Below are 24774 nucleotides of genomic sequence, written 5' to 3'. Positions count from 1 at the left end.
CTGCAACTTTTTAATGAGTTGGGTTTTTTTAAAATAAGGCTGGGGGCATAAAAACTCACAAAGCTGTGATTAAGTAATGTAAGTATGTGATCCTTACGAGCCAAAAACCTTTCTGTTAAGTGATCTTCAAATCGAAAAATACTGCTTTTTTTTCCTTGATGATGTACATGGATGGTCTGAATTCTGCTTCTTTTTTAACACCTGAAGCATATGGGCTTATATCCCTTACGTTAGACAGATTATAATATTTTCATAACAGTGGATATTCCTTTTATCAAGAAAAAGGGAGATCTTTTCAAAATCTAAAGAAGCTCTTTGCCTTAATGTTATCTTGTGGCAATGAGTTCTATGGCTTAATAATGCACTATATATGAAGTATTTTCTTTTCTCAGTTTAACATTTATTCACAGGATATACAAGACCTCAGTTTGTTTGGCTTCTTTTGTTATTAAACAACTTTTCAGGCATTTTTTTTATACATCATGAAGAAACAAAAACAATAAAAAGAAAGTACAGTCATCTTTAAAGTAGATCTGGGTGAAATTTTTCAGGCCAATAGTTTATTTGTTGAAAAATGCTGTTTTAGTGGATCCAAAATTATTTGCAAATTTGACATGAATTCACGGAATAGTTTTGGCCCAAATATTTTTTGTGGGGACTTAGATGCCACCCACAAAGCAAAGGTGGTGGTGGCCAATTTATAAGTTTTAGACCAGTGGTTAGAGCTCTCACCTGAGATACGGGAGATCCAGGTTCAGATGCCCCTTCTGCCTGATGTGGAGCAGGGGTTTGAACTTGAGTCTCCCCCATTGCAGGAGAGTGCCCAAGTCACTGGGTGGGTCTCTCTCAATCTCCTGTTGAAGCTCTTTCACTTTGTATAAATAATTAGTTTTTGAAGCAGGGACTTGAACATGGGTTTCCCACCACCAGGCTAGAGTCATTTTGCTCTTTTTTCCTTGGCCCAATGCCTATTCATGGTTATTCATAGTGGAATTTGGTTTCACCAAATCTGAACTTTTTCTTTTTCTTTTTCTTTTTCCTTTCAGAACTGACAGTGAATTGAAAAATTAGTTATTGACCCATCTTTACTTTAAAATGCACATTATCCTTTAAGTTGTCGTTTGAGCTTTTCACAATAGCTTGAGTAGTTGTAAAAGAAATGTGTACAGTATCTTGTATGCATCTAATTTCTAGTATAGATCATCATGGTGTTAAAGACAATATTTTAATGAGAGAGAAAAATGGTAGCTCATCCCCTTTAGACAACTTTCGAACATTAAATGTGTAAAAATGAATAATTGGCCATATCAAGAACACTTCATCGGCAAAATGGGTAAAGAGCCCTCCAAATTTATTCAAAACACCAAGCCAAATTTTACAACTTATAGATGTTCTAAAGCAAACACCTAAAATGGGACATTTTAGTGGGTCAGCAATTAAAGTCCAAATAGATATTTTAACGATTTGTAGCTTTGTTTTTTAAACAAAAAAATGCTCATGCACCAGGATGCTTGTTAGAAATATTGTAACTTGAAATCAATGACTTTTATACAATACTGTAAAGCCAGGGTTTATCCTGGCACAGCTGACAGCCCTAGCTATGATAGCATAGAAGTGCTATTATAAAAATATGTAAGCAGTATTTGTTTTTTAAATTTTCTGCAAGTGTATTTGTTCTCACTTTTCCCAATGGTGTTTTTTAGGTTTACCTGTCTGATGTGAAGATATGTTCTCACTTTGTTTCCTAGTTGCAGAGGACTACATAGAATATTTAAATATCACATGAAAAATGTTAGGTATATGTTGAGGTGGATCAAGGGTGTTAATTGTTTTATTTTTTGTTTATTTGCTCCTAATAGCTCTTAACTTTATAACTCTTCAAGGCCCCCAAATCAGCAACATACTTAAGCACATGCCTAACTTTAAATTAGTGAAAAATCCCATTTGAAGTCAGTGGGACTACTCACATGCTTAACTAACTTTCTGAATCAGCACCTAGATAGTAAAAGTTTACTTGAAAGAGAAATATTGAAAGTGAAAGATGGGGAGAGTAAAAGCAGTATCCTAATCTGACTTTTACTTTTAGATAGAAAACTACTTGCTTCGTAATCATGAGACCAGAAAATACCTACAGGAGCAGGCATACAGGCTGCAGCAGGGCATCGTCACCAGCACCACACAACAGGTGAGAGCCTTGTGCTTTGCTGATAGCTCTTCCTGTATTAAATGACTGCCTCCGGGCCAAATTGTTCTGTTTACACCGGCTGAAAGAAACATTTGGCTTTGACAGCCTGGTTGGTTTTCAAAAAAAGTTGTCTCTGCCAAATTCTGCACTATGGAAACTGCAGAAAGACCAAGTTTTTGCAGAAGCACCTATGTGCTACATGGACAGGTGCTGTGCAAAAGCCTAAATTGAGTGAGAAAGAGAGTGTGTATCATGTTCTCTGCTGTGCCTCCAGGAGGTGCAGTACAGAAGATTCAGCCCTGAGGCAGTGAGGAAAAGGGTGACTTTAAGCTCCCTTTGTGCTCTCCAGCTTCTGGGCTGCTGCATGGGCTAAAAAGGCCCAGGTGTAACTTAGAAAGTTATGAGTGGTGCTCTAGTGCAACCGAAGCCAGGGTGGCTTTGATGGCAAGTGCTATAACTCTGGCACCTCCCACCGTGGCATACCTCCTACACCAGAGCTTGCAGGAGGGCCAGCAAACGGGGTGTAGGGTGATCCTTGGCAGCCCAATACAGTGCCTGCCCCCGAGCAAGTCTTTCCTGGCTTCTTACAGGTTGTTTACATCCCCGATACACCACCAGGGCAAGGTGGCAGAAGATGGATATGACAAAATGGCTTTTACTTTGAAACTCTCTTAGCCGCTTGGTATTCCAGTGAAACTCCAAAGCAAATGGAGGAGCAGAGCAGCCTTATTCTAATCCTTAGTGTAACCAGTAAAACGATTGCCTCTCCTTATTTTCTCTGTACAATCTTTTTCTGACTTGTGATTCAGAAGTTTTTTCTTCTCGCTCCATTATATGACAAATCAAATGTGACAACATCGTATTATTAGAGCCTGAAACAATTTTCCACCCTCTTAACAGAGAAAATGATGCACAAGGATGTACTGGCATTAAAAACTGCAAAGGCAATGTCTTTTTATTTTATTTTAGTTGTCATTCATCTAGTCCATTAGCATCGTTTTCATGTAAATAATTTCCTGTGACATTGTTTAGATCTTTTTACAACTTAACCGTTTCCCTTTTTTCCCCAGAATAAAAGCACACACACTCTCTTCTATATATATAAACGTGTGTAACTACGGAACCTCAAGGGAGTTCATCTTCACTATTTTTATGCTATATATAAATTACTCCTATATGGTATGTGATCAGGAGTGAATAATCTAGTTCATCCTGTGTCACTGCATGATTATTCCCCCAGTATATTCTCTGTTGATTTGTCCAGTCCAGTTTTTTTAATTATCCCAGCAATGGAATTTCCCCCCAGTCTAATAGTTATTTAGTTGTTTGTAAAGCCCTTTGAAGAGGAGAAGCACTACAGAGCAGCAAAGAAAGAAGGTGCTGTGGACGCACTGCTGTACTAGTTGCAGTTTGAAAAATGTTGAATCTACAAATATTACATGATCAGGCACGTACTTGGTTGGGGTTTCAACTTGTTAGGTGGATACCAATTTTAATGAATTCACTTAAACTCTCTGTATTGTCCATGTCCTTTTATAAGTGCTTCCTGGCCACACCCCCGATTCCTTTAGTCACAAGTGACTGTTAAACAGAACATGTGGCTCATGCCTGCCAGGCATATTGGTCTGTCTTGCCCATCTCATAAAGGCACACCTACACTACCTTCCCACTCTGTGCTTGGAATATTTTGTATTGAAAACAAGTATTGAGCATGTGATTCAAATACATAAAGCTTGATATAGTGCTTTGTGAAAGATCTGGGGCAGCTTTCTGCTTTGGTAGCCACAGATCCCAAATGAGTATTCTTTGTGACTGAAAATATCTACTGTGCGAAAGAAATTCCCAATGCTTACACAGTAATGTTTTGTTCAGACAATAGAAATCATTGCTAGTGTTTGAACTGCTCATGGGGGAGCTTAGTGTTACTGTGTCCAAGTTCTTGGAACAATTCAGTAACCTTCACACCGAGTTTTATGGTTGGTCAGTGTTTTTGTGCCATGCCAAAAAACAAAACAACCCCACCCCAACCCTGAAAAGATAACTTACAGCTGTGGGGAAAAACAAAATTAATAATAATTAATAATAAATAAATAATGTGGTGGTGGTTTGTTTGGACCTTTTTTACTATAGTAAGAAATATATGTAAATTTTTTAAACCAGGAACGTATGTACACACACAGACTCTGATCATGCATTCCTAGTACTTTTGCATCCCAACAGCAATTCCCACCAGGTTCATTTTGATTTGGAATCTGGGCTGAATCCCACAAAGACTGATATTTAACTTTTTGTTTGTTCAGCATCACTTCTTTGCAATTTAACCCCTTATCTACTTTTACATCTGCTATTTCCTCTTCGTTTTTTTCTTTTGTTCTGAGTAGATGATTGACAGAATATGTGTTAAAGTGCAAGATCATCTCAACTCCTTAAGAAATTGTGGTGTGGATGCTGTACAGGAAGACCTGAAATCCGCAGAAAGGCTTATGCGGGATGCTAAGAACTCCAAAACAGTAAGCCCTGCTGAGCATTTAATATTTGGTTGTGCTGAGGAGGCTAGTATAAAAAGCTTTGTAAAAGAACTATAACCCTGATTCAGCAAAGCACTTAATTACATACAAAGTCCCTCTCTTTTTCCAGGGCTTATAATAATGTATCACATGAGAGTATTTTTCAGAGTATATGAACTGGTTATTATTTAAAAATGAACTTTCAATAAATATTTAAATGAATATAGTCATTTCCATCAGTTTGTTCAGGATTGAAGGTAGTTGGCTGAAAGCTAACTTTTAAAGTTGTTATATCTATCTTACAGCTATTACCAAATCTGTACCATCTTGGTGGAGCTTCTTGGGCAGGAGTGAATGACTCATTATCCAATCCGATACAGGAGACACTGGAATCCATGGCTGGGGAAGTCACGAGGGTTGTGGATGAACAACTTAAGGTCTGCATGTAGGGTTTTTTCTAATATACCTTGCATATACAAATGATAACTAAACAGTGGTGTGCAATTGCATCACGATTTTCCATTGCTATTGTGAACAAAAGAGTATATCTCATGCACGTTATGAGAACTAGAAAACCCATCAAACTTCAGTTATATTCTTGATGTTGGTTTTGGCATATTATGTGCTTATTGCCTGGGTGGCTAATCACTAAGATATTTTTCTTAGTAAGAAGTACAAAATTCACTTAAATGTTTGGCACAGAAAGAAAAGGAGGAGGGTACACCACCTTGTATCAAGCCAGGTATTGGCACTTCCACCCTGTCTTGTGGTTTTGCCAGAGGAGGGCAACTTTTAGATTGCAGCTGAGACTGTAGGAGAGTTATACTGAATGAGGGAATCTCCCAGGCACCCTAGAAAGCCCCTAGAAACTTTCTAGGATGTACTTGCCAGTCTGGGTGCCCCAATGGAGTGGAAGTTGTGAGCACCATGTGCTGAGAAGACTCTGCTGCTAGGGAAGATCTATCAGCAGAAACTTGGTCTGTAAATCAGTCCCACCAATTTCACTTCTGTCTTTTTGCTTGCATGTCTTTACCACAAGGCTTCTTTCTAGGAGCTCCCAGTCAGTTGCTGTCCATCTTTTCAAGGGGGATCCTTTTAAATGTTTCTTACCAAACCTGCAATTCTTCAAGTAGGAATTAATCCCCAATGATCCGCAATCACTCAGCTTCCCACCTGCTTAATCATTTGAAACTATATACTAGGTTCTGTGCTATAGTTAAAGGAGCTGAGGAAGAGAAGTGCATCCCACATAGTTCATATGTTTAAAAAAAGAGATCTACATTAGATCCAGCAAAGGGACAAGGTAGAAGATTTTTTCAATTCTGTGAAGGAGCATTTGAAAAGTATAAGAATGTTGTTAGGGGTGGGGAGGGATTAACCTGTTCATACCATTGTCCTATTCACCAGTAAGCAGCCAGGCTATGTTTGGCTATATTTAAATTTATCAAAGAATCTGAAAATGCAGATTAGACTTTTGAGACAAAAATAAATGCTTTAGTCAGTGGGAATGTAATGAAGAACAGTAATAATAGCACATTAACTTTTTTAATTTAGGAAAAGTAATTAGTAATGAGGAGGAAAATGTTGTGGGTTATAGACTATTTTGTTCCCCTCTCCCCTTTATGCGTAATAAGGTGAGGATTCTATGTATCAGTTTTTATTTTAAATCTCTTTTTGCATAAGAGCTTGTAGAGGTGAAGCGAATCTCTCCACAGGGTTCTTGACTGTAGAGTTTCCAGGCTTAGTCATTGAAATATGCATAATCAGTTCTGTTCTCTGTGCAGGACTGATGCATTTAAGTCAGTCCTGTGCATTTTAAACAGCCTTGTCAAAGAAAAGCTACATTTAGAATTTCATTTACAGAAGCATTGCTTGGTTGTATTGTGGTTTAAGACTGAGGCATTTATGCTTACACATCTTTAAAGCAAATGGCAGTTTTTTAGGTCAAGTTTAGTATCCTTTTACAATTACTTCTATTTGCTGCTAGGTGCCTTATAGATAGCGACGAAGTGAAGTTCCTCTATATATACTTAGGTGTCATTCTTCCAGGTCAGGCTGAAGACTATTTTTTTTTTTTAATTTGAGAAGGGGATTAATCTTTTTTTTTTTTGTTCTCTTGGATTGTTTCTGCTGGTTCAAGAACTCTCCTGGTGTTCACCATTTGTTTGTGAACCTAAATAGGAGGCTTATGTAAATCGGCCTTATTGGCATATTGTCCTCAGGACAGAAACTGTGCCAGAAATATTTTGGAGCTCTGGTTTTGACTTCAGTTCCCATAGCAATAAGAGCACACCTTTTCGGGAAGTAGCCAGTGGAAGTTGGAAAAGGTCACCAAAGAACCTTTGAATAAATGGGAAATGAGATTTTTCCCTGAAATGGAAGGTAGGGGAGGTGAAGGAAGGAGTGGAAGAAGAATAAGCAGCTTGAAGTTAGTGAGTCAGCAAGGGAAATCACAGCTGAGTTAGAAATCACAGCTGAGTTCCTAGAAAATACTTTGCAAGTTCCTGCAGAGTATCACTGCCAGGCAAAGTCACCTGCTGATGCAAGGAACCCAACGGTTCTTTTTTCAGCCAATGAAGACCTCAGGCAAGACATAAGATCCTGAAGCAAGAGAAGAGACTCTTATATGGCCCAGGGGGCTGCTTCATCCAATCCTCCTCAGAAACACCTGTCTCATAGATTTTAAGACCAGAAGAGACCTTATCTTAATTTTAGTAAGGCTTTTGACGCAATCCTGCATGACATTCTCATAAGCAAACTAGGGAAGTGGGGTCTAGATGAAATTATTATAAGGTAGGTGTACAATGAAAGGAGTAGTTATCAATGGTTCGCTGTCAGACTGGGAGAGCATATCTAGTAGGGTACCGCAAGAGTCAATCCTGGCTCTGGTACAATTCAGTATTTTCATTAATGATTTGTATAATGGCGTAGAGTATATGCTTTTAAAATTTTCAGATGACATCAAGCTGGGATGGGTTGCAAGCACTTTCGAGGACCAGATTACAATTCAAAGTGACTGTGGCAGACTAGAGAATTGGTCTGAATTAAACAAGATGAAATTCAATATAGACAAGTGCAAAGTACTTCACTTAGAAAGGAAAAATCAAATCAACTACAAAATGGGGAATAACTGGCTAGGTGGTAGTACTGCTGAAAAAGGATCTGGGAGTTAAAGTGGATCACAAATTGAATACGAGTCAACAATGTGATGCAGCTGCAAAAAGGCTAATATGATTCTGAGGTGTATTAACAGGATTGTTGTATGTAAGCCATGGGAGGGAATTGTTCCACTCTCCTAGGCACTCGTGAGGCTCAGCTGGAGTACTGTGTCCAGTTCTGGGCACCACACTTTAGGAAAGATGTAGAAAAATTGAAGGAGTCTAGAGGGATATGATGGTATTGCCAGGCCCAAACATTCGCAAGTCTTGAGTCAGGCCTCAAAAATCATGGGATTGGCTTACAAATCATGATATGGGTAGGTAGATAGATGCGCACACACACACTTATGTATATAAGATTTTAGTTTATTTCTGTCTCCTGGCTTTGGAGATTTTAGTGTTCACATTTTCTAGCTTTTCTCTGCAACCATGAGGGCTAGAAGCTTTTCTTATTTTTATTTTTATTTTTTTTAATGAAAGTTAAGATTCTCATGTGTAATCACTTGATTCCAAAAGCTGGGCCTTAAGAAAAACAGCTAATTTATTGAGACGTGATAAAATTGCAAGCACGAGCGACAGTGGGGATCAGTCCACACACGTCTGGCTTTGCTCTCAGGCCACATGGAAGGAAGACTCTTCTAAACACCAACAGGGAAGCACAAAAGCCCTTATTTGTTTTTTTTTTAAAAAAAAAGATTTAAAAATTTGGGCATAGGTTTTAAAAAGTGCTTTCTCTGAAAATATTTTTTTTAAAAGGTCAAGCTTTAATTTATATGTCAACTGGAATATTTATATGTATTGTAATTGAAATCAATATATTTGAAAATGTGGAAAAACATCAAAAATATTTAATAAATTTCATTTGGCATTCTATTGTTTAACAGTGTGATTCAAAATTATTAATCACAATTTTTTAATTGCAGTTAATTTTTTGAGCTAATCACGTGATTTAACTGTGATTAATCAAAAGCCCTAGTGTGTGTGTGCGCGCGTATGTATATATATTATAAATTAATGATGATTAATCACACTGTTAAACAATAGAATTCCAATTTAAATTTATTAAATATTTTTGGGTGTTTTTCCATATTTTCAAATATATTGATTTCCGTTACAACACAGAATACAAAGTGTACAGTACTCACTTTATATAATTATTTTTGATTACAAATATTTGCACTGTAAAAATGATAAACAAATAGTATTTTTCAGTTTACCTCATACAAGTACTGAAGTGCAATCTCTTTATCGTGAAAGTGCAACTTACAGATGTAGAATTTTATTTTTTACATAACTGCACTCCAAAACAATGTAAAACTTTAGCGCCTGCAAGCCCACTCAGTCCTACTTATTATTCAGCCAATCACTAAGACAAACAAGTTTCTTGACATTTACGGGACGCAATGCTGCCTGCTTCTTATGTAAATGTCACCTGAAAGTGAGAACATACAATTCACCACCAAGGAGTTCAGTCACAAATTTAATTAACATTTTTTTTTAACAGGCGTAATCAGCATGTTCTCTGGAAGGGTGGTTGAAGCATGAAGGGGCATGTGAATCTTTAGCATGGCACATAAATATCTGGCAATGCCGGCTACAACAGTGCCATGCAAACGCCTTTTCTCACTTTCAGGCGACATTGTGAACAAGTAGTGGGCAGCATTATATCCTGCAAATGTAAGCAAACTTGTTTGTCTGAGCGATTGGCTGAACAAGAAGTAGGGCTGAGTGGACTTGTAGACTCTAAAGGTTTACATTGTTTTATTTTTGAGTGCAGTTATATTTTGTACATAATTCTGCATTTGTAAGTTCAATTTTCATGATCAATATATTGCACTACAGTACTTGTATTCGGTGAATTGAAAAATACTATTTTTTTTGTGTTTTACAGTGCAAATATTTGTAATCAAAAATAATATAAAGTGAGCACTGTACACTTTGTATTCTTTGTGGTAATTGAAATCAATATATTTTAAAATGTAGGAAACATCCAAAAATATTTAAATAAATTTAAATTAATTTTTTTAATCGTGTGATGAATTTTTTAATCGCTTGACAGCCCTAGTGTGTGTGTGTGTGTGTGTGTGTATATATTGGATATTCTTGCCGGTAGATTCTTGCTCGCCTCTCAGGCAATGTACCTCTGCCTATTTCTGAAATAGGAAATAGTTCACAGTTGTCGCCATCCCCATCTGAGGAGACTCTGGACACCTTTTAAACAAGGAGGGTAGGACTGCGAAAGAAAACTGTGAGTCAGAGCACAGATTAGCTGACCGTTGGAGGGTTTATTAGACTTCTTCAACAGAGTTTTCTTTTGCTTCTTAAAAATGCAGAGGTAGTGCTGAGTGTGCAATGGGAACAGATGCATTGTTCTGGTAATTAACCAAATATAGTTTTCCCTAGTTATAACTTTTATATTTACAAAAAAAATATGTGTTTGGTTATCAAATCAGGCAAGTTGTTCCTCTCAGTTTTGTTCTGTAAATGCTTTTAAGATGTGTAAGCATACACAGTGCTGTGATCTCTCCTTCAACTAAAGCAATGCTGTGGAATTTCTGAGGGAGTGTTTATTGTTTTCTCTCACTTTGTGCTGCAGGCGCTGCTTGAGTCTATGGTGGACGCAGCTGAGAATCTTTGCCCGAATGTGATGAAGAAGACCCACATTCGGCAAGACCTGATTGAGGCCAGCACCGAGAAGATTTCCATTCCACGTACCTTTGTTAAAAATGTGCTCTTGGAGCAGTCTGGAATTGATATCCTCAATAAAATTAGGTATGTTAAAAGCACTATGAAACCTGTCCATAAATACTCTGAAGATGGTTAAAGGCCATGTGTTGAGTTGTCTTTCTGTGTTGCTTGTGTATATGTATATCAGTATGTTTCCTGAACATTCCCACGTAAGAATTCATATAGAAACTGGTATGTCACCATACAGGCCAATCGGCGTGGTCCAGGAAATGCAAATATTTAGGTTTCTACAACAAAGTTAATTGGATCATGTAGCACAAATCTAGTATTTGGTATGCCTATTTTCCTTCTTATTTCTGTGGCTTTAAATGACACAATCAACGTAAAAATTATATGTCTGAAATATGTTATCTACTGTTGTTACTGCTAACGCCTAAAATTACTATAACTGAAGGAAATTAGAAGATAACAAATACTATTGGCCACTTTACCACTTTATTTTGTGCATTTGATGGCATATTGTGTGTTGCTGGTTTTGCTGTTCTCCCTATTTAATTGGAAGACACTGTAACCCTTTTATGTGGGGGGGAGTTTTGCACAGCAACAAGGATCAGACAAACACATTTAAACATTTGAAAATAGGATATTCAAGCCACTAAAATTGGAAGGGGAATGCAGAGGCAGGTATAGCACTTTAAACTACTTGTAATTTATTTCTGAAAGATGAGATTCCAAGCTAGTTTTATTATATTTTTCTTTCTTTATTAAATTTACACCAGAGCATATACAAGACGTACTATATGGTCAAGTTCAGGAGGTAGGAAACTTAAGACTTTATGGTTGCTATCATTTCGATGGAGATAATTTTCTGCTAGGCAGGATTAATAGCAAAAGCATGTCATTTTGCATTGTGATGGTTGTATCTTTGCAATGGGAAAAGAGAGATTTATTTGTAAAGCATTAAAACTTAGGTATGTGAGCTTTTCAGAACACAGTAAAATTTCAATACCCATGGCTAAACAAGTGTATTTAGATTTTGTTTTTAAATGGGAAGCATGCGCTTTTTTCCCCATTACTCTTGTCAAGTTCAAGAGTAGATGAATGAAACTTCTCTCTCTTTTGATCCTCCCTCCCTTCTCACATTTAAAAAACAAAACTAAATGACCTTTGCTTTGAGACCAATCGTGGAAATTTTCAGCCCCACAAGGAAATGTCATAAAAGGTTATAAGCAGCTGAAAACATAGATATTGCAGACTTAGCTACACCTTCTGATACTAATGAAGGCCATAAAAGGACTTTTTTAGAGTCACAAGTTGTAAATAGCTGTGGGGGTTTTCAAGCATATCAGCCATATGTTCTTCTACGTTATATTAACACTATGCACCAATATAATACAAGGCAGTCCCATCTAATGGGTCGGAAGGCATACAGACCAATTCTCCTCTCATTGTTTTCTTACCAGAAACTCTTATAATGGGATTGGATTCTCAAAAGGAGTTTATGGGAGCTCAGAACTGAACTTCATTGCATTATAATAGGAATTGGGTGCTGCATTCCCAGAGGCTCCTTTGAAAATACCTGGCACGCTTAGGTTCCATTATTATGTCACTGCTATCTGTTGCTATTATTGCTTGTACATATTGCACGCAAAGAGAAAGGGAACATAGCTTTGTGTGTTAACTTAAACTGTTTTGTGGGTTGATACCGATTTATGCAATTAGGAAAAGATCACAAAGCCAAGAACCAGACCATCTACTAAAGCAAGCAAATTCTTTGTTGGGACACTTGTCTTTGTCTTTGTTTATGCTAAGGCCTAGCTTGCACTTAAAGTTTTACTCATATAACTATGTCAGTTGGGGAGAAGGGGTGATTTTTAAAAAAAAATTTTTAAGTTGACATCATTATGCCAGTACAAACCCTGGTGTAGATGCAGCTATACTGTTGTAAGGCACTTTATACTGGTTTAACTTATTTTGTTTTGCCGAACCAGAATAAGCCATATTAGAATAAGCATTTTTATGAGAGTTAAACTGCATCCTCACGACGGAGTGGGATGTGTGTTAACGCTTTAACTATGCTGACATAGTTAAAACGATACAGGTTTTAAATGTAAACAAGACAGGACAAAAGCAACCAGAAAACATTTTTTAATCTATTTATTCATTTAGGAAGTTTGACAGGTTTACAAATCGTTGCCATGTTACCATATGAGAAACCAAGTTGTAATCATTACAACCGTGAGCTTTTGTTACAGAAATATTATACAGTAAATATAGTAATCTCTCTATTTAATAGGGTATTACTATATTGTAAAAATGAGCCTTGGGCATGCCAGAAAACAAATTCAGTCACAATAGAAAGTTTGTATTTATTCATCCCTGTGAGATTTCTTCTTGCAAATAGGGAAGAAAATAAAGGGGGTTAGAGAGAAATAAATCCTTGCTGCAGCCAATTTTAAATTCTGCATTTTGTGAGAAGTTTAACCTAGGGAAATTCTGACTCAAGGCATCAAAGGGTTAACCATTTAATGTCTTCAAAAGGGCCACTGTACATCTTTTGCCTACAGCATGTTGGTTGGTTACCTAGAGTTTGTTTCAAGATTTGGGCTCCATGAATTAGTATAATTCTGGAGACTTCTGCACTCTGGGAATACTTACTACTACTAACACCAGAACAAATAGTGAAACATTTCTCTGTGTGTGTGTAGACGGAACAGTCACCATCTAAAGATTGGGGGGGAGGGATAGCTCAGTGGTTTGAGCATTGGCCTGCTAAACCCAGGGTTGTGAGTTCAATTCTTGAGGGGGCCATTTAGGGATCTGGGGCAAAAATTGGGGATTGGTCCTGCTTTGAGCAGGGGGTTGGACTAGATGACCTCCTGAGGTCCCTTCCAACCCTGATATTCTATGAGTCTGTGTGATGACAGTCAAAGCTGGAAAAAAAAAGTTTCATTTCCATGAAAAGAGAGTGGTAAACCGCAACACCAAGTACAAATCTAATGTAATGTTGGTTTCTGTGGGCTTGTCTTCACTGCAGTGTTAGCCTGAGGTATAGCAAGCACACAACCCAACTCCCATCCACAAACACACATTTCTAAGTCAAATAAGTGGTGTTTTAAATCCTTGTTAGCTGGCCCATGCTGGGAGGAGTGGGTGGTTTTGAAGCTGAGGTGATGCTGACACACAAGCTAGTAATGGATTGAGGATGCCACTGCAAGCTGCAGCTCAAATGAGCTCCACTGCTAATCCAATCAGTGTGCTAATCAAGTCACTCTGCGGGTATATCTACACTGCAGCTGCGAGTGAGTCTCCCAACGCAGGCGAACAGACTCACACTAGAGGGGCTTGAGCTAGCATGCTAAAACTAGCCATGTGGACTACTACTGGCTCCTACAGAGACTCAGCCTAGCAACCTGAGCTCAGACCCAGAGTGTCGGGTGGGCGTGAGAGTCTGAGCTGCCATCAGAGCCACAGTGTCCACACTACTATATTTAGTGCTAGCTCAAGTCTGTCTGCCTGGGCAGGGAGGCTCATTCCCAGCTGCAGGATTAACAAACCATGTGTGACTTGAGTGTGTTTTTGCAGTGTGGCTGCTCTAACCAGAGCTAAGCGTGCCCGAGTGGAGTAACTAGAGTATAGTAACTCATACTCGTTGCAGTGAAGGGGCAAGCCCAGTGTATACAGCGCTGACGTGTTAAATCTATCAGTGAGTCTGTGTTCCACACATGCTTGTTGAATGCTAAATACATGGGACTGGCTGAAACAAAATTTGTAAGGCAGGAACTAGTTATTTAAAGCAAAAGCACAAACAGTTTGCATCCCAGGAATGGTGATGGCAGGTTGCAGAAACAATACAGTTGTCATTTAGCTAACAGAAGGGTACAAAAAGGAGACAAGGCAATGTGTATAGAGACTAATTGTTAGGTAAAACAAGCCTTAAACAGGTAAGACTGTCTGAATTCACTCCAGACCAGATTTGTCTTCTCTAACATCAACGCATGTATTATTCGTAAGCAAATCTGACCATATAGTTCTTATTAAGTTGTCCCTTAGCCAGATGTTTTTGTTTCTGCCATTAGAAAAATGTTAGAAGCAGGTTGAAAATGGTCCAGGAGTTCTTGTGTAGAGTTATTTTTGAAGGGTTCAGTCCTTCTACTTGCACCTTCTTGTGTTTCATTCTCAAAGACAGTGGCAGACTCACAGATAATCTTCACACCCATAGAGCTAGTGCTGTAAGGGATGGCAAAGTTCTCTTGTGTGAATTGAAAGTTACTCTGTTCTCATTTTCAATGTTCACACAGCGAAGTGAAGCTGACTGTGGCGTCTTTCCTATCTGACCGAATTGTGGATGAAATCCTGGATGCACTTTCACATTGCCATCATAAACTGGTGAGTGTTTGCACCAGTCCAAATAGTTCAGGGTGTCTTACCCCCACCACAGCATTCATGACTTGTTCACTTTCTTCTTCTCACAACTGCATTTCTAAATCTGCCTAATTTTCATCAGCAGCGTCATTTGAAACATGGTCATAAGGTGAGTAGTCCTAGTTTAAGGCGAAAACAGCCACAGAAGAAGCTGCATTATTTAGCTGCCTTACTATCTCTTGTATGAATTATCACATCTGAAACCAAAAATGGCTTTGCAAGAACATATATTCACTAGTTAAGGAGACAACTACTGGCTGTCGCGGTGAGACATTAGGCATTGCGATTGAAATAAAGTCAGATTTCGTTCTGTAGGAGACTGTGGAGCAAGCTGTAGAGACCTTACTTCCCAAACCGGTGCATATTCTGAGGCTACTTCAGAAATGTGAGGTCTTAGACTGGAAGATATATCTATGTAGAAGATAAAATGTTCAGCTATTTACTGGAAGACGTTCTGCTGTCAACCACTTAACTGTCGATGTACCTCCTTCCTGAAGATTAGAGAAGAAATAGTGCTGTATGTCTACAGATCAGTTTATGAGCTCCTGTACGTTAAATGTTATTTTTAGTGGAGAGGGAAGTAGATTATTGGACTCAGACCCAAGGTGAGGGTGGGAGTAGCTAATGCTGGATTGCACAGAGCTATATAAAAAGACTGGCAGCAATAGCAAAAAAAAAAAAAAATATTTCCAAAATTTTCCCAAAGTTCCACTGAGAGTCAACGCTCCAAGCGTAGGAGCAGTATTGGCAGCATTGTCAATATAAGACAGATTTGTTTTACTATTATTGGTGCTCCTGCTGTTATGAAATGCTTCCTTTGTAGATCAAAGTATAAAGCTATTGCATGCACAGACATTTGGAGAAAAACAGTAGTTCCACCTAGGAACTATCCAGTTAGATCTGTGTCTACCTTGTTTTCTATAGCACTGGCATGTTAAGGACCCTGGAGAGAGAGAATTTCATTAAAAACATTAATTTTAAGGCTTATTAAATATGCAACAAATTTTACATGTAGGGGAAATTTTAGACCAAGTGTAATTAAAAACAGCTGAGGATTCATGTAGAGTCCTTTCTGAGATTATGAAAGGCTAGTCTCAAACAGAAACTTTTGTTTCAAGTGTGAATGCTTTAGGAACAAGCAAATTCAAATTGCCCTAAACCATATTAAGCCCAAGGTCAACCTATCTCCCATTCTATGTTGGAGCTTTAAAATCATACACAATATTAAGTGTAGTGTCACATTTCATTTTATATTGCAACCAGGTCTCTGATTATGGTATTTAGTGGGCATACAACACAATGTCACAATTTTTTTTACCACTTGCTGGCCACTATCTTGGGCCAGCCTGGCAGCAAGTGACTCTGTTGCATCAGTGACCAATCAGGGATCTTTACTGCCAAATTCAAACATCAGCAGCATCCTGAAAGTTCTTCTAAGCCCAAGGCAGAATCCAGAGAAAGAAGCACAAGAGAGAGATCTGATTTGTTATCGAACTGTTGCCCCAAGGAGGACTGTTACTGCAACCCCAAAGGGGCCAAAGTCACCACTACTGCATGAGGACTGACTGTTTAAAAATAACCAGCAACAACTCTCGGCTGGGTTGAATTGGGAAGCAGGAGGATCACAGCAGAAATCCAGACTTGAGACCAGCTCCCTGCCAGATAAACCCAACACAAGATCTTGGAGCAGAAAAAAGCCCCTAAATCTGAACTGAAGAGACCCTGACTGGAGAGAAGCCAGCAGACGCCAATTAGAGGAACCCAAGGAGACTGCAAACAGGATGGGAATGATTCCTATTCCACAACTGAACGTGAAAGAAGATTCAGCAACATCAGTGACAGCATGCATACTGCTCACTGCAGCCTCTCAGTTCCCAGATGGCTGCCCTGATGTTTGTGAACATTGTTGGGCCATCAGTCAGAAAGCTTGGTCCAGAAAAATATATTGGATCAGTTCTTCTGAGTGGGAAAAGATGCCACTGTATGCAAAGCACACAGGAAAAGACAATCATAAAAAAACCTATGCGATCAACTGGTGGGCACATTTTGGTAGAGTGTACCCACACAGTTTCAATTCTGACCCTGGACTGAAACTGGGTTCAGTGTTCTCCCTTCACACCATCCTCTTCTTCTCATGCTTCCCATATGAATGTGCTCACAATCTTTAAAATACTAACTTTAGATATTTTCTATTGACAGTTCATCATAAGGCGAATCCAAAATGAGATCCTGTATTGACAAACATCTTAAACTGATTCAAGTAATACAAACCACAGAGGTGTAATGGATACTTTTCTCTTATTATACCCTTTGTCAGTGTTAACATTAGCAGGGAACATTTTCAGGTCAACATTCTAAGCATTATGTTTCATATATTTTAAGGCCAAAAGTGACAGTTAGATCACCTAGACTGACCTGCTGTATTTCAGAGATGATTACCTCTGTACTGAGCCCAATGATTTGTGTTGGACTAGAGCATATCTTCCAGAAAGGCATTCAGTCTTGACTTGAAGACATCAAGAAATGGAGAATCCACCACTTGCCTTGGTAGTTTTTCCAATGCTTAATTACCCCCACCATTAAAAATTTGTGCCTAATTTGAATTTGTCTGACTTCAGCTTCCAGCCATGGGTTCTTGTTATGCCCTTCTCTGTAAAACTAAAAAGCCCTTTAAAACTCAGTATTTTCTCCCCATTAAGGTAACTTTTTCCATCTTCTTTTAGATAAAATAAACAGACTGAGCTGATAAAGCTATGTCTATACTACAGAGCCCATGCCAGTATAGTCCCCTAACATAGATGCCGCTTACAACGTCAGAAGAAGTTTTTCTGCCAATGTAGGAACATCACCTCCCCAAACAAAGTTAGCTATATTGATAGAAGCATTCTTCTCTAAGCACAGGTGCATCTACACTGTAGGTTTCACACCCCTGATCAATATAGCTATCCTGATATAAGTTTTTAGTATAGACCATGCCAGAGACCCTGTAAGAAGTTCTCTACAGTCCTCAAATTTGTGTATCTCTTCTGCTTCCGCTCTAATTTGTCAATATATTTTTAAAATGTGGATAGTATTCCAGTATCCATCTCACCAATGCTGTATACAGAGGTAAAATCACCTCTGTATTCCTACTCACTTCTTCCCTGTTTACATCGCCAAGGATGTCATTAACCCTTTTTGTCACGGCAGCACAATAGGAACTTATGTTCAATTCCATGTTCATTATGAACCATAAGTCTTTTTCAGAGTCACTGTTTTCCAGGATAGAGTTTCCCATTCTGTAGATATGGCCTGCACTCTTTGTTCCTTAATAATATAGGTTCCTTAATAACCTTGCATTTGTCTGTAGTAAAATATCTTTTATTTGAATGGGCTCAGACTGGATTGCTCTGTATGACTGCCCTGTTCATTTAAGTATTTGTTACTTTTATGCAGTTACCTTTATCAACCTAGCATGTCATCTCGTCAAAAAACAAAATCAGGTTCAGTTGACAAGATGTATTTTCCTCAAAACCATATTGACTGGCATTAATTATATTCCCATTCTTTGATTCCTTATAAATTTAATTCCATATCAGGTTTTCTGTTGTTTTGCCTAGGATAGATGTCAGGTTAGCTGGCCCATAGTTACCCTAGTAGTCCCACTTACCCTTTTGGAATATTGGCATAATGTTAATGCTCTTCCAGTGTTCTGGAATTTTCCTGGTATTCCAAGATTCATTAAAAGTTTAACCTCAGTGGGCCAGAGAGCTTCTTAGCCAACTCTTTTAGGATTCTTGGGCTCAAGTGATCCGGGCCTACTGATTTAAAAATGTTTCCTGAATAGATGCTGTTTAACATCCTCCTTTGTTACTAAAGTACTTCATCATCCTCATGTGTTATGAGCCCATGATCCTACTTCTTTTCAAATATAGAACAGGAATATTTATTTAACACTTCTGCCTTCTCTGCATCATTAACCATTTTAATATCTCCTTCTAGTTATGGCCTGATACTGTTTTTAGATTTATTTTGTTCCTAGTATACTTTTTTTAAAAACTCCTCCCTAGCCCTGCCAGACATAGATTTATCCCTGATGTCTTTAGCTTCCCTTATTAATTTTCTACACTTCATAATTTCTAATTTATACTGATTGCTATATAATTCCCCCTTTTTCTATTTGTTTGAGAGAAAAACAGGGTAACTTTGAGTAAATACCATCCTGGTTCAGCGAGAAGTGAAGGCAGCAATTAGATATATTTATTTAGATATAATTATTGTAAAAATATAGTATTTACATTTACCCAAAATTGTCCTTTTTCTTGATTATATTTCATGGCTTTTTGGCCATCTAATAAACTCTTCTTAAAGAACATCCCAATCAGTTTTACTCATGATTTTCCCCAGCTGTGAGACATTAGCCCTTTTAAAACACCAAGTGTTGTCTTCTGTTTTGCCCATATTAAATATAATCAAATCAGGATTACTGGGCCGTAGGCAGCCACTAGCTTCCAGTCCAGTGATTCATTCTTCATTATCCATCATAATGAGGTCCAAAATAATTACCCCATTTTGCCCGCACATTTTTTTATATTAGAGAAGATGCAGCACTTGTGATTCCTACATTTATTAGTGAAAATCATTCAATCCTCCTTTTTTTCACCAGTTGAGTATGCTAGCAATTTGTACATTCGTCACAGTAGTTTTTAAATGAAATGGCTTAGAAATATTAGGTATGGTATGAGGTTTTTTCCTCCTTTGGGTGATTTTATTTCCACAGTCCAGATAAGCAGAATCTCTTACTATGTGATTCTCTCTTATTAGCCCTGTTTTCTCCCCTCCTCCTTCCCTACCATCCAGTGTTGTGTGATGAGGGAATAGTTCTACAGGAAGATGCGGGAGGGCCTCCAATGCAAACAGTTGAGCTCACCCATTGTTCACCACCTATCATCACCTGCAGTGCACAACCACTCTGTTTAGTTTTTGTTGTTTGTTTTTAAAGATTTCTGATCAGTAGTTTCATCTCTTGACCCTTGTCTCTAGGCTGACCATTTGACCAGACGTGGTAAACCACTTCCACATCAGGAGTCACTGGAGATTGAATTAGCTGAAGAGAAACCAACTAAGCGCTCCACCATCACAGTAGAAGATTTGACTGAGATAGAACGTTTGGAGGATCTAGACACTTGTATGGTAAGACACTTTTCTTCAGTCCAATGGGTAAAAATCTAATCTTAAAAACGTCCTTATGCAAATTTCAGTGGGCAGTTTTTATTACATCAGCAGAATGAAATTAGGAATTTGGCTCAATAAATGTAAATAGTTGTATGTAAAACAAAAAATTATCCAAACCAGGTATCATAGATGAGTGGAAGGAAAACCCTTGCCTTTGTTCCATTATCCCTTTTCTTGGTATCTGTTCAGACATATTTGCTTGTAAGATAACCTCTCTTGCCCATGTTCATACAATACTGCTAATATAACCGATACCTCTTCTGCAGAGATTCTAGTATATGGCGCTGCGATGGCAGCAATAAATCAGACTATGCTACTTTGGCATGCTGTTTCCTGTCACAATATGCTTCTCTCTGCCTCTGTCATCGTGCCACTTGACACTAATCCATCAAGGTAGATAGTGGGCTTTTTGAGACCCAGAGGTAAACTGATGGCCATGAACTGCAGATGATTTTTTTTATATATGGAGGAAGTCTGAAACTCTTGCACATGTAATAAGGCTACAAAGGATGTAGATCTAATGATGGTGTTGGGTGAGATTTTCAAAAGCACCTGCATGCGTTAGGAGCACATCCCATTGAAATTCAATGGGACTAGTGCGGTAAATCACTCAAAAGCTTTATATATAGTTTTTGCATAAACGTTTTAAATAAATTACCTCTGGTCTCCATGCCATATCTTGAATCTTTACAGATGCACTCCAGTAGGCTGCCAATTATAGTTAATATTCGTTACCCTATTTCTTTTCCAACTCATTGTGGACATTTTTTGCTCAGTGTCTTGTTTGCTGTAGAGGTGACATCCATTGGAGGCAGCAACTTAAATTAACTATAGTATCCACTCCCATGCCTGGCACCTCACCAGAGTTTGCTTTGGTGCCGCATGTGTCTCCGACACCAGCAAATCCCATTTTCCTCCCTTTGGGGCATTGGCTGTTACAAGGGTCATCAAAGATTCTCATTACCAGTCCTCTTGAGTTCCAGAAGCTTTCTGCAGCCAACTGTCAGTTTAGGTGTTTAGTGATTGCGCTTAATGGTGGCCCTGAGGGACAACGTCATAAGACACGTCACACTTCAGCACAAGCTTGATTGTGCCTGTAAATGAACTTGAACGTACCAGATTAGTATGCAGAAATCTATGGTAATTGAAATTTCTGCTCTTAGAATTGTACTTTCAGTATGAAAATGCTCTCCCGGTAGGGTTTTTTAAAGCAAACATAGCCCTTGTCTCTGTCATCATACAGTGTATGTAAGGGGACCATGCTAGTGTTTTATCTTTTTCTTTGCTCAAGTTTAAAAAAAAAAAAAAGGAAAATATGAAGTCACATATTAAATATTAACTGATTGTACCTTACCTAGAGCAGCTGTTTTGAAGAGTATTTAATATCCCTGTTTTCCTCCCCATTCATACAACTTAATCACATGGCTGAACCCCTTTTGTAATTCTGATTCTCATTGACATCCACTTGCTATGGGGAATGAAATTATATTTCAGATAAATACACTGTATACAGGAGCTCTGATCGCCCATGGTGCTGAAAACTCCATTTGTTCAAAAATTAAAATGTATCCAGTTTCAAATATATATATTCTTGAGCTGAGAAATTCATATAAGGGCTGTTTTTGCAAACTGTGTGCCTTCATTTTGCATTGTGGTATTGATTGCACTTGTATAGGAGACAAACTGAGAGACAAACTCAGTAATGTGGGCATACCAGCCTTGCACAGTGCTGGTGTCAGTTTGTTGATGTTATAAGTGTCCTAAGAATAGATATCTTCGCTTCTAATTCCATCCAGTTTAGCTTATATCATGGATGTTTCCAGATGGGTCTATTTTAGCTGTATGAATTCCATATATACTTCAGACATGGCCCTTGAAAAAATGTGGATATAGAATCAATGTGGTAAAAGAAAGGTTTCCATTATATTAGTTTCATAGTTTTCCCAAAGCCATTTATGTATAGTTAGAAAAGTTCGTCCTGTGGGGCCCCTTTTTATATGGCATCAGAGAAACTTTGGGAATTAGTCCATGCAAGAAACAAATATATTAATGAAAGGTTCTAAGAGGGAATAAAAAATGCACATGATTTATGAACCATAACTTAGTTTATTTTATTATCATTGAATGAGAAATAGTAGCTTACCCCAAAGTTTCTAAAACTTTGTTAATTATATAGATCATTAGCTTGTTTGTCCATTAAACATCTGTTTAAGGTAGGGTTTTTTTTGTGCTGGCAGCCTAAATGCTCCAACAGACCAGAGCTGTGTGAAATATTCTCTTCAGATCTCAAACTCATTCATGCTGAATTTGGGTTCGGTGCTCAGCCTGAACCTGAGCCCGGGCTTTCCACTGACATCTATCCCTTTGCCCCAACAAGCTCCAAAGACACCTGTGGTAGAGGAAGCCAAGGAATTGTTGGAGAGGGAAATATAAGTGGTGAACTTGAAACTGCCAATGTTCTAGAGGGGCTAGTTGACGACCATCTGCAAATGGGACCCTGCCATGTTTGGGCAGCCCTGTGAGATATATATTTAGATACAGTCAGGATGAGGAATGGTCTCCACCAGCCCAGTCCAGAGAAGAGAGCTGCTATTCATTTCTGAACTTTCTGTATCAGACAACAGAATAGAAAGGAGTGCAAGGAATGTGGCTTTGAAAATGACTATTTAAAATAGAGATTTGAGTTTTATTTCCAGTATCTGCCTGTAAAGAATTAGAAAGAGTTTAACACTGTACATTTACAATGCTTCAGAAGTTATTCAGACTTGATTCCTAGACAACATGTCATTATGGCCACAACCCAATAATCTGAATGACTCGTCAGCCGCGGGAGAACTTGCCATTCTATTCTGGAGAGCACTGGGAATGAGTGAATGGTCCAATATAGAGCAGGATAGCTTGATCATTATTGACCTGGGAGTTTCTGATCGCCCTGGAGTTGTAATACAGTAAATTGATGCTACCCTAATCTGCAACTATCATACTTGTCTAAATTTTAATTAGAGCTGTATTTATCTAAGGGCCTATTATGATCAAAGTTGTGTGTAAGTAAGATTGAATGTGACAGCTTTGTTGTTTTATGCAAAAGGCCACTTAGTCTGCTCAGATGAAAGGAATAGGCATAGACTTTTTGAAAGATTTGAGTCGGTAATGAAGGTTGACTTAACTTAATAAAATTATGTTTTCTCACATTTTCTAGATGTGTGAGACAAGATTGACACTTTTTAAGGAACAATGCATTTTACCACTGGCTTAAGATAAATTACCCATTTTAACCTAAGTAGAATATCAAGCACATCTGCATATGTAATTTTTTCAGCAGACTGACTGATTAACCTTTCCTACAAAAGGGAACTATGTACATTATTTGTTCATCCTTTATTCTTTCAACACAGGAATTATTCTGCCGCAGGACTGTAGTTTTTAAAGGATGCTTGAAAGCTGATCTTCTTTAGAATGGACAAAATATAGCTATATTTCCAAGAAAATTATTAAGCTATTTGAATATTTTTCCCCCTAGAATATTAAGAAATAATCATTTTTGAGCTTTTATTTAAAAAGCAGAGAAGTTATGAGTAGCATATATCCTGTACTAGAAGACCGTCACATGTTAGTGATCTTGAAAATACCCATTCTAACAACATAACGTTGTTACTCTCAGTAATACAGAGTGCAGGGCTAGTCTAAGATAGTTTCCCAAGAGAAAAGCAGGCAATCTGTTTATTTACATTCCTCTGGTATAATAATAATAATTAATAGGAAATTATTTCAAAAAATGTCAAAGAACTGTAGGTTGTAGCATATGTATCTGTTTGTGAAATCCTTTTAATAATGTTCCTGTGAAAGAGTCAAATGTTTGGGCTGTGAATTATGAATTCACTAGCTGTTTGTGTAACCTATGCCTGCTGGGTGTGGTGCTCTGTCCCCCTCTAGTGACACCTAGATCACTTAAAGATTAATGAATCTGCTACAGCCTTAGCCAAGAGCTGTGTGGCTTTTAGCTCATGCAGTAGAGACTCATATACTAAGCTTCAGAGATCCCAGGTTCAATCCCGCCCGCTGATAACTGGTTACATTCGCCGCTAATAAAAATGGCCTGCCTCAATGAATATCAAATCTGTTCTTTTAATACCATAAGTAGACGATGGTGACTCTATAGGAAAATGAAGGACCGGTAGAAAACTTTAATGAAATGTAAGCAATAGCTTAATATTGTAGTGTTTCAGTGATACTGCAAGATAAAGAATAATTTCTGTAAAGGAACAGAAGACTAGGGGAAAAATAGCACTTACTTGCTTTGGGATATACTAAAGAGCAATTGTGGCACAGATCTAGCACATAGGTTCAACCTCCTGCAATGGACTCATGATCCTGGAAGTCTTGGAAGATAAGACAAACGTTTACTTCTCTGCTTTCAGAGCCAAATATAAAACACACTTCTGTAACCTACATTTCCCACAATAACACATTAAATAAAAATTCACAAAGCACCAAAAATCAGCCCTTTCTGACTGTGGAGGAAAGAGAATGAGCAATATATCTGGTATAATTTTGGAAAGTGTTGTGATGTGGTATATTGATTGGGGCAGATAAGAAC

At 38.0% G+C, this 24774-nt stretch overlaps 1 protein-coding gene across 5 annotated transcripts in view; it reads left to right on the top strand.

The window, feature by feature from the left end:
* The window catches only part of CARMIL1 (capping protein regulator and myosin 1 linker 1), a 256423-nt gene that overhangs the window by 180339 nt on the left and 51310 nt on the right, over window positions 1-24774 (top strand). For all 5 annotated transcript variants that reach the window (XM_084621879.1, XM_084621876.1, XM_084621880.1 and 2 more), the window contains exons 24-29: window positions 2087-2185; window positions 4567-4695; window positions 4998-5129; window positions 10447-10622; window positions 14840-14927; window positions 19986-20135. In XM_084621879.1, the coding sequence (XP_084478005.1) occupies window positions 2087-2185; window positions 4567-4695; window positions 4998-5129; window positions 10447-10622; window positions 14840-14927; window positions 19986-20135 (774 nt within the window). The remainder of the gene's footprint in view (window positions 1-2086; window positions 2186-4566; window positions 4696-4997; window positions 5130-10446; window positions 10623-14839; window positions 14928-19985; window positions 20136-24774) is intronic.

The sequence above is a fragment of the Lepidochelys olivacea genome, assembly GCF_965140295.1.
Source record: "Lepidochelys olivacea isolate rLepOli2 genome assembly, chromosome: 2".
NCBI classification, from domain to species: domain Eukaryota; kingdom Metazoa; phylum Chordata; order Testudines; family Cheloniidae; genus Lepidochelys; species Lepidochelys olivacea.
This window is presented reverse-complemented; position numbering and strand designations above follow the sequence as displayed.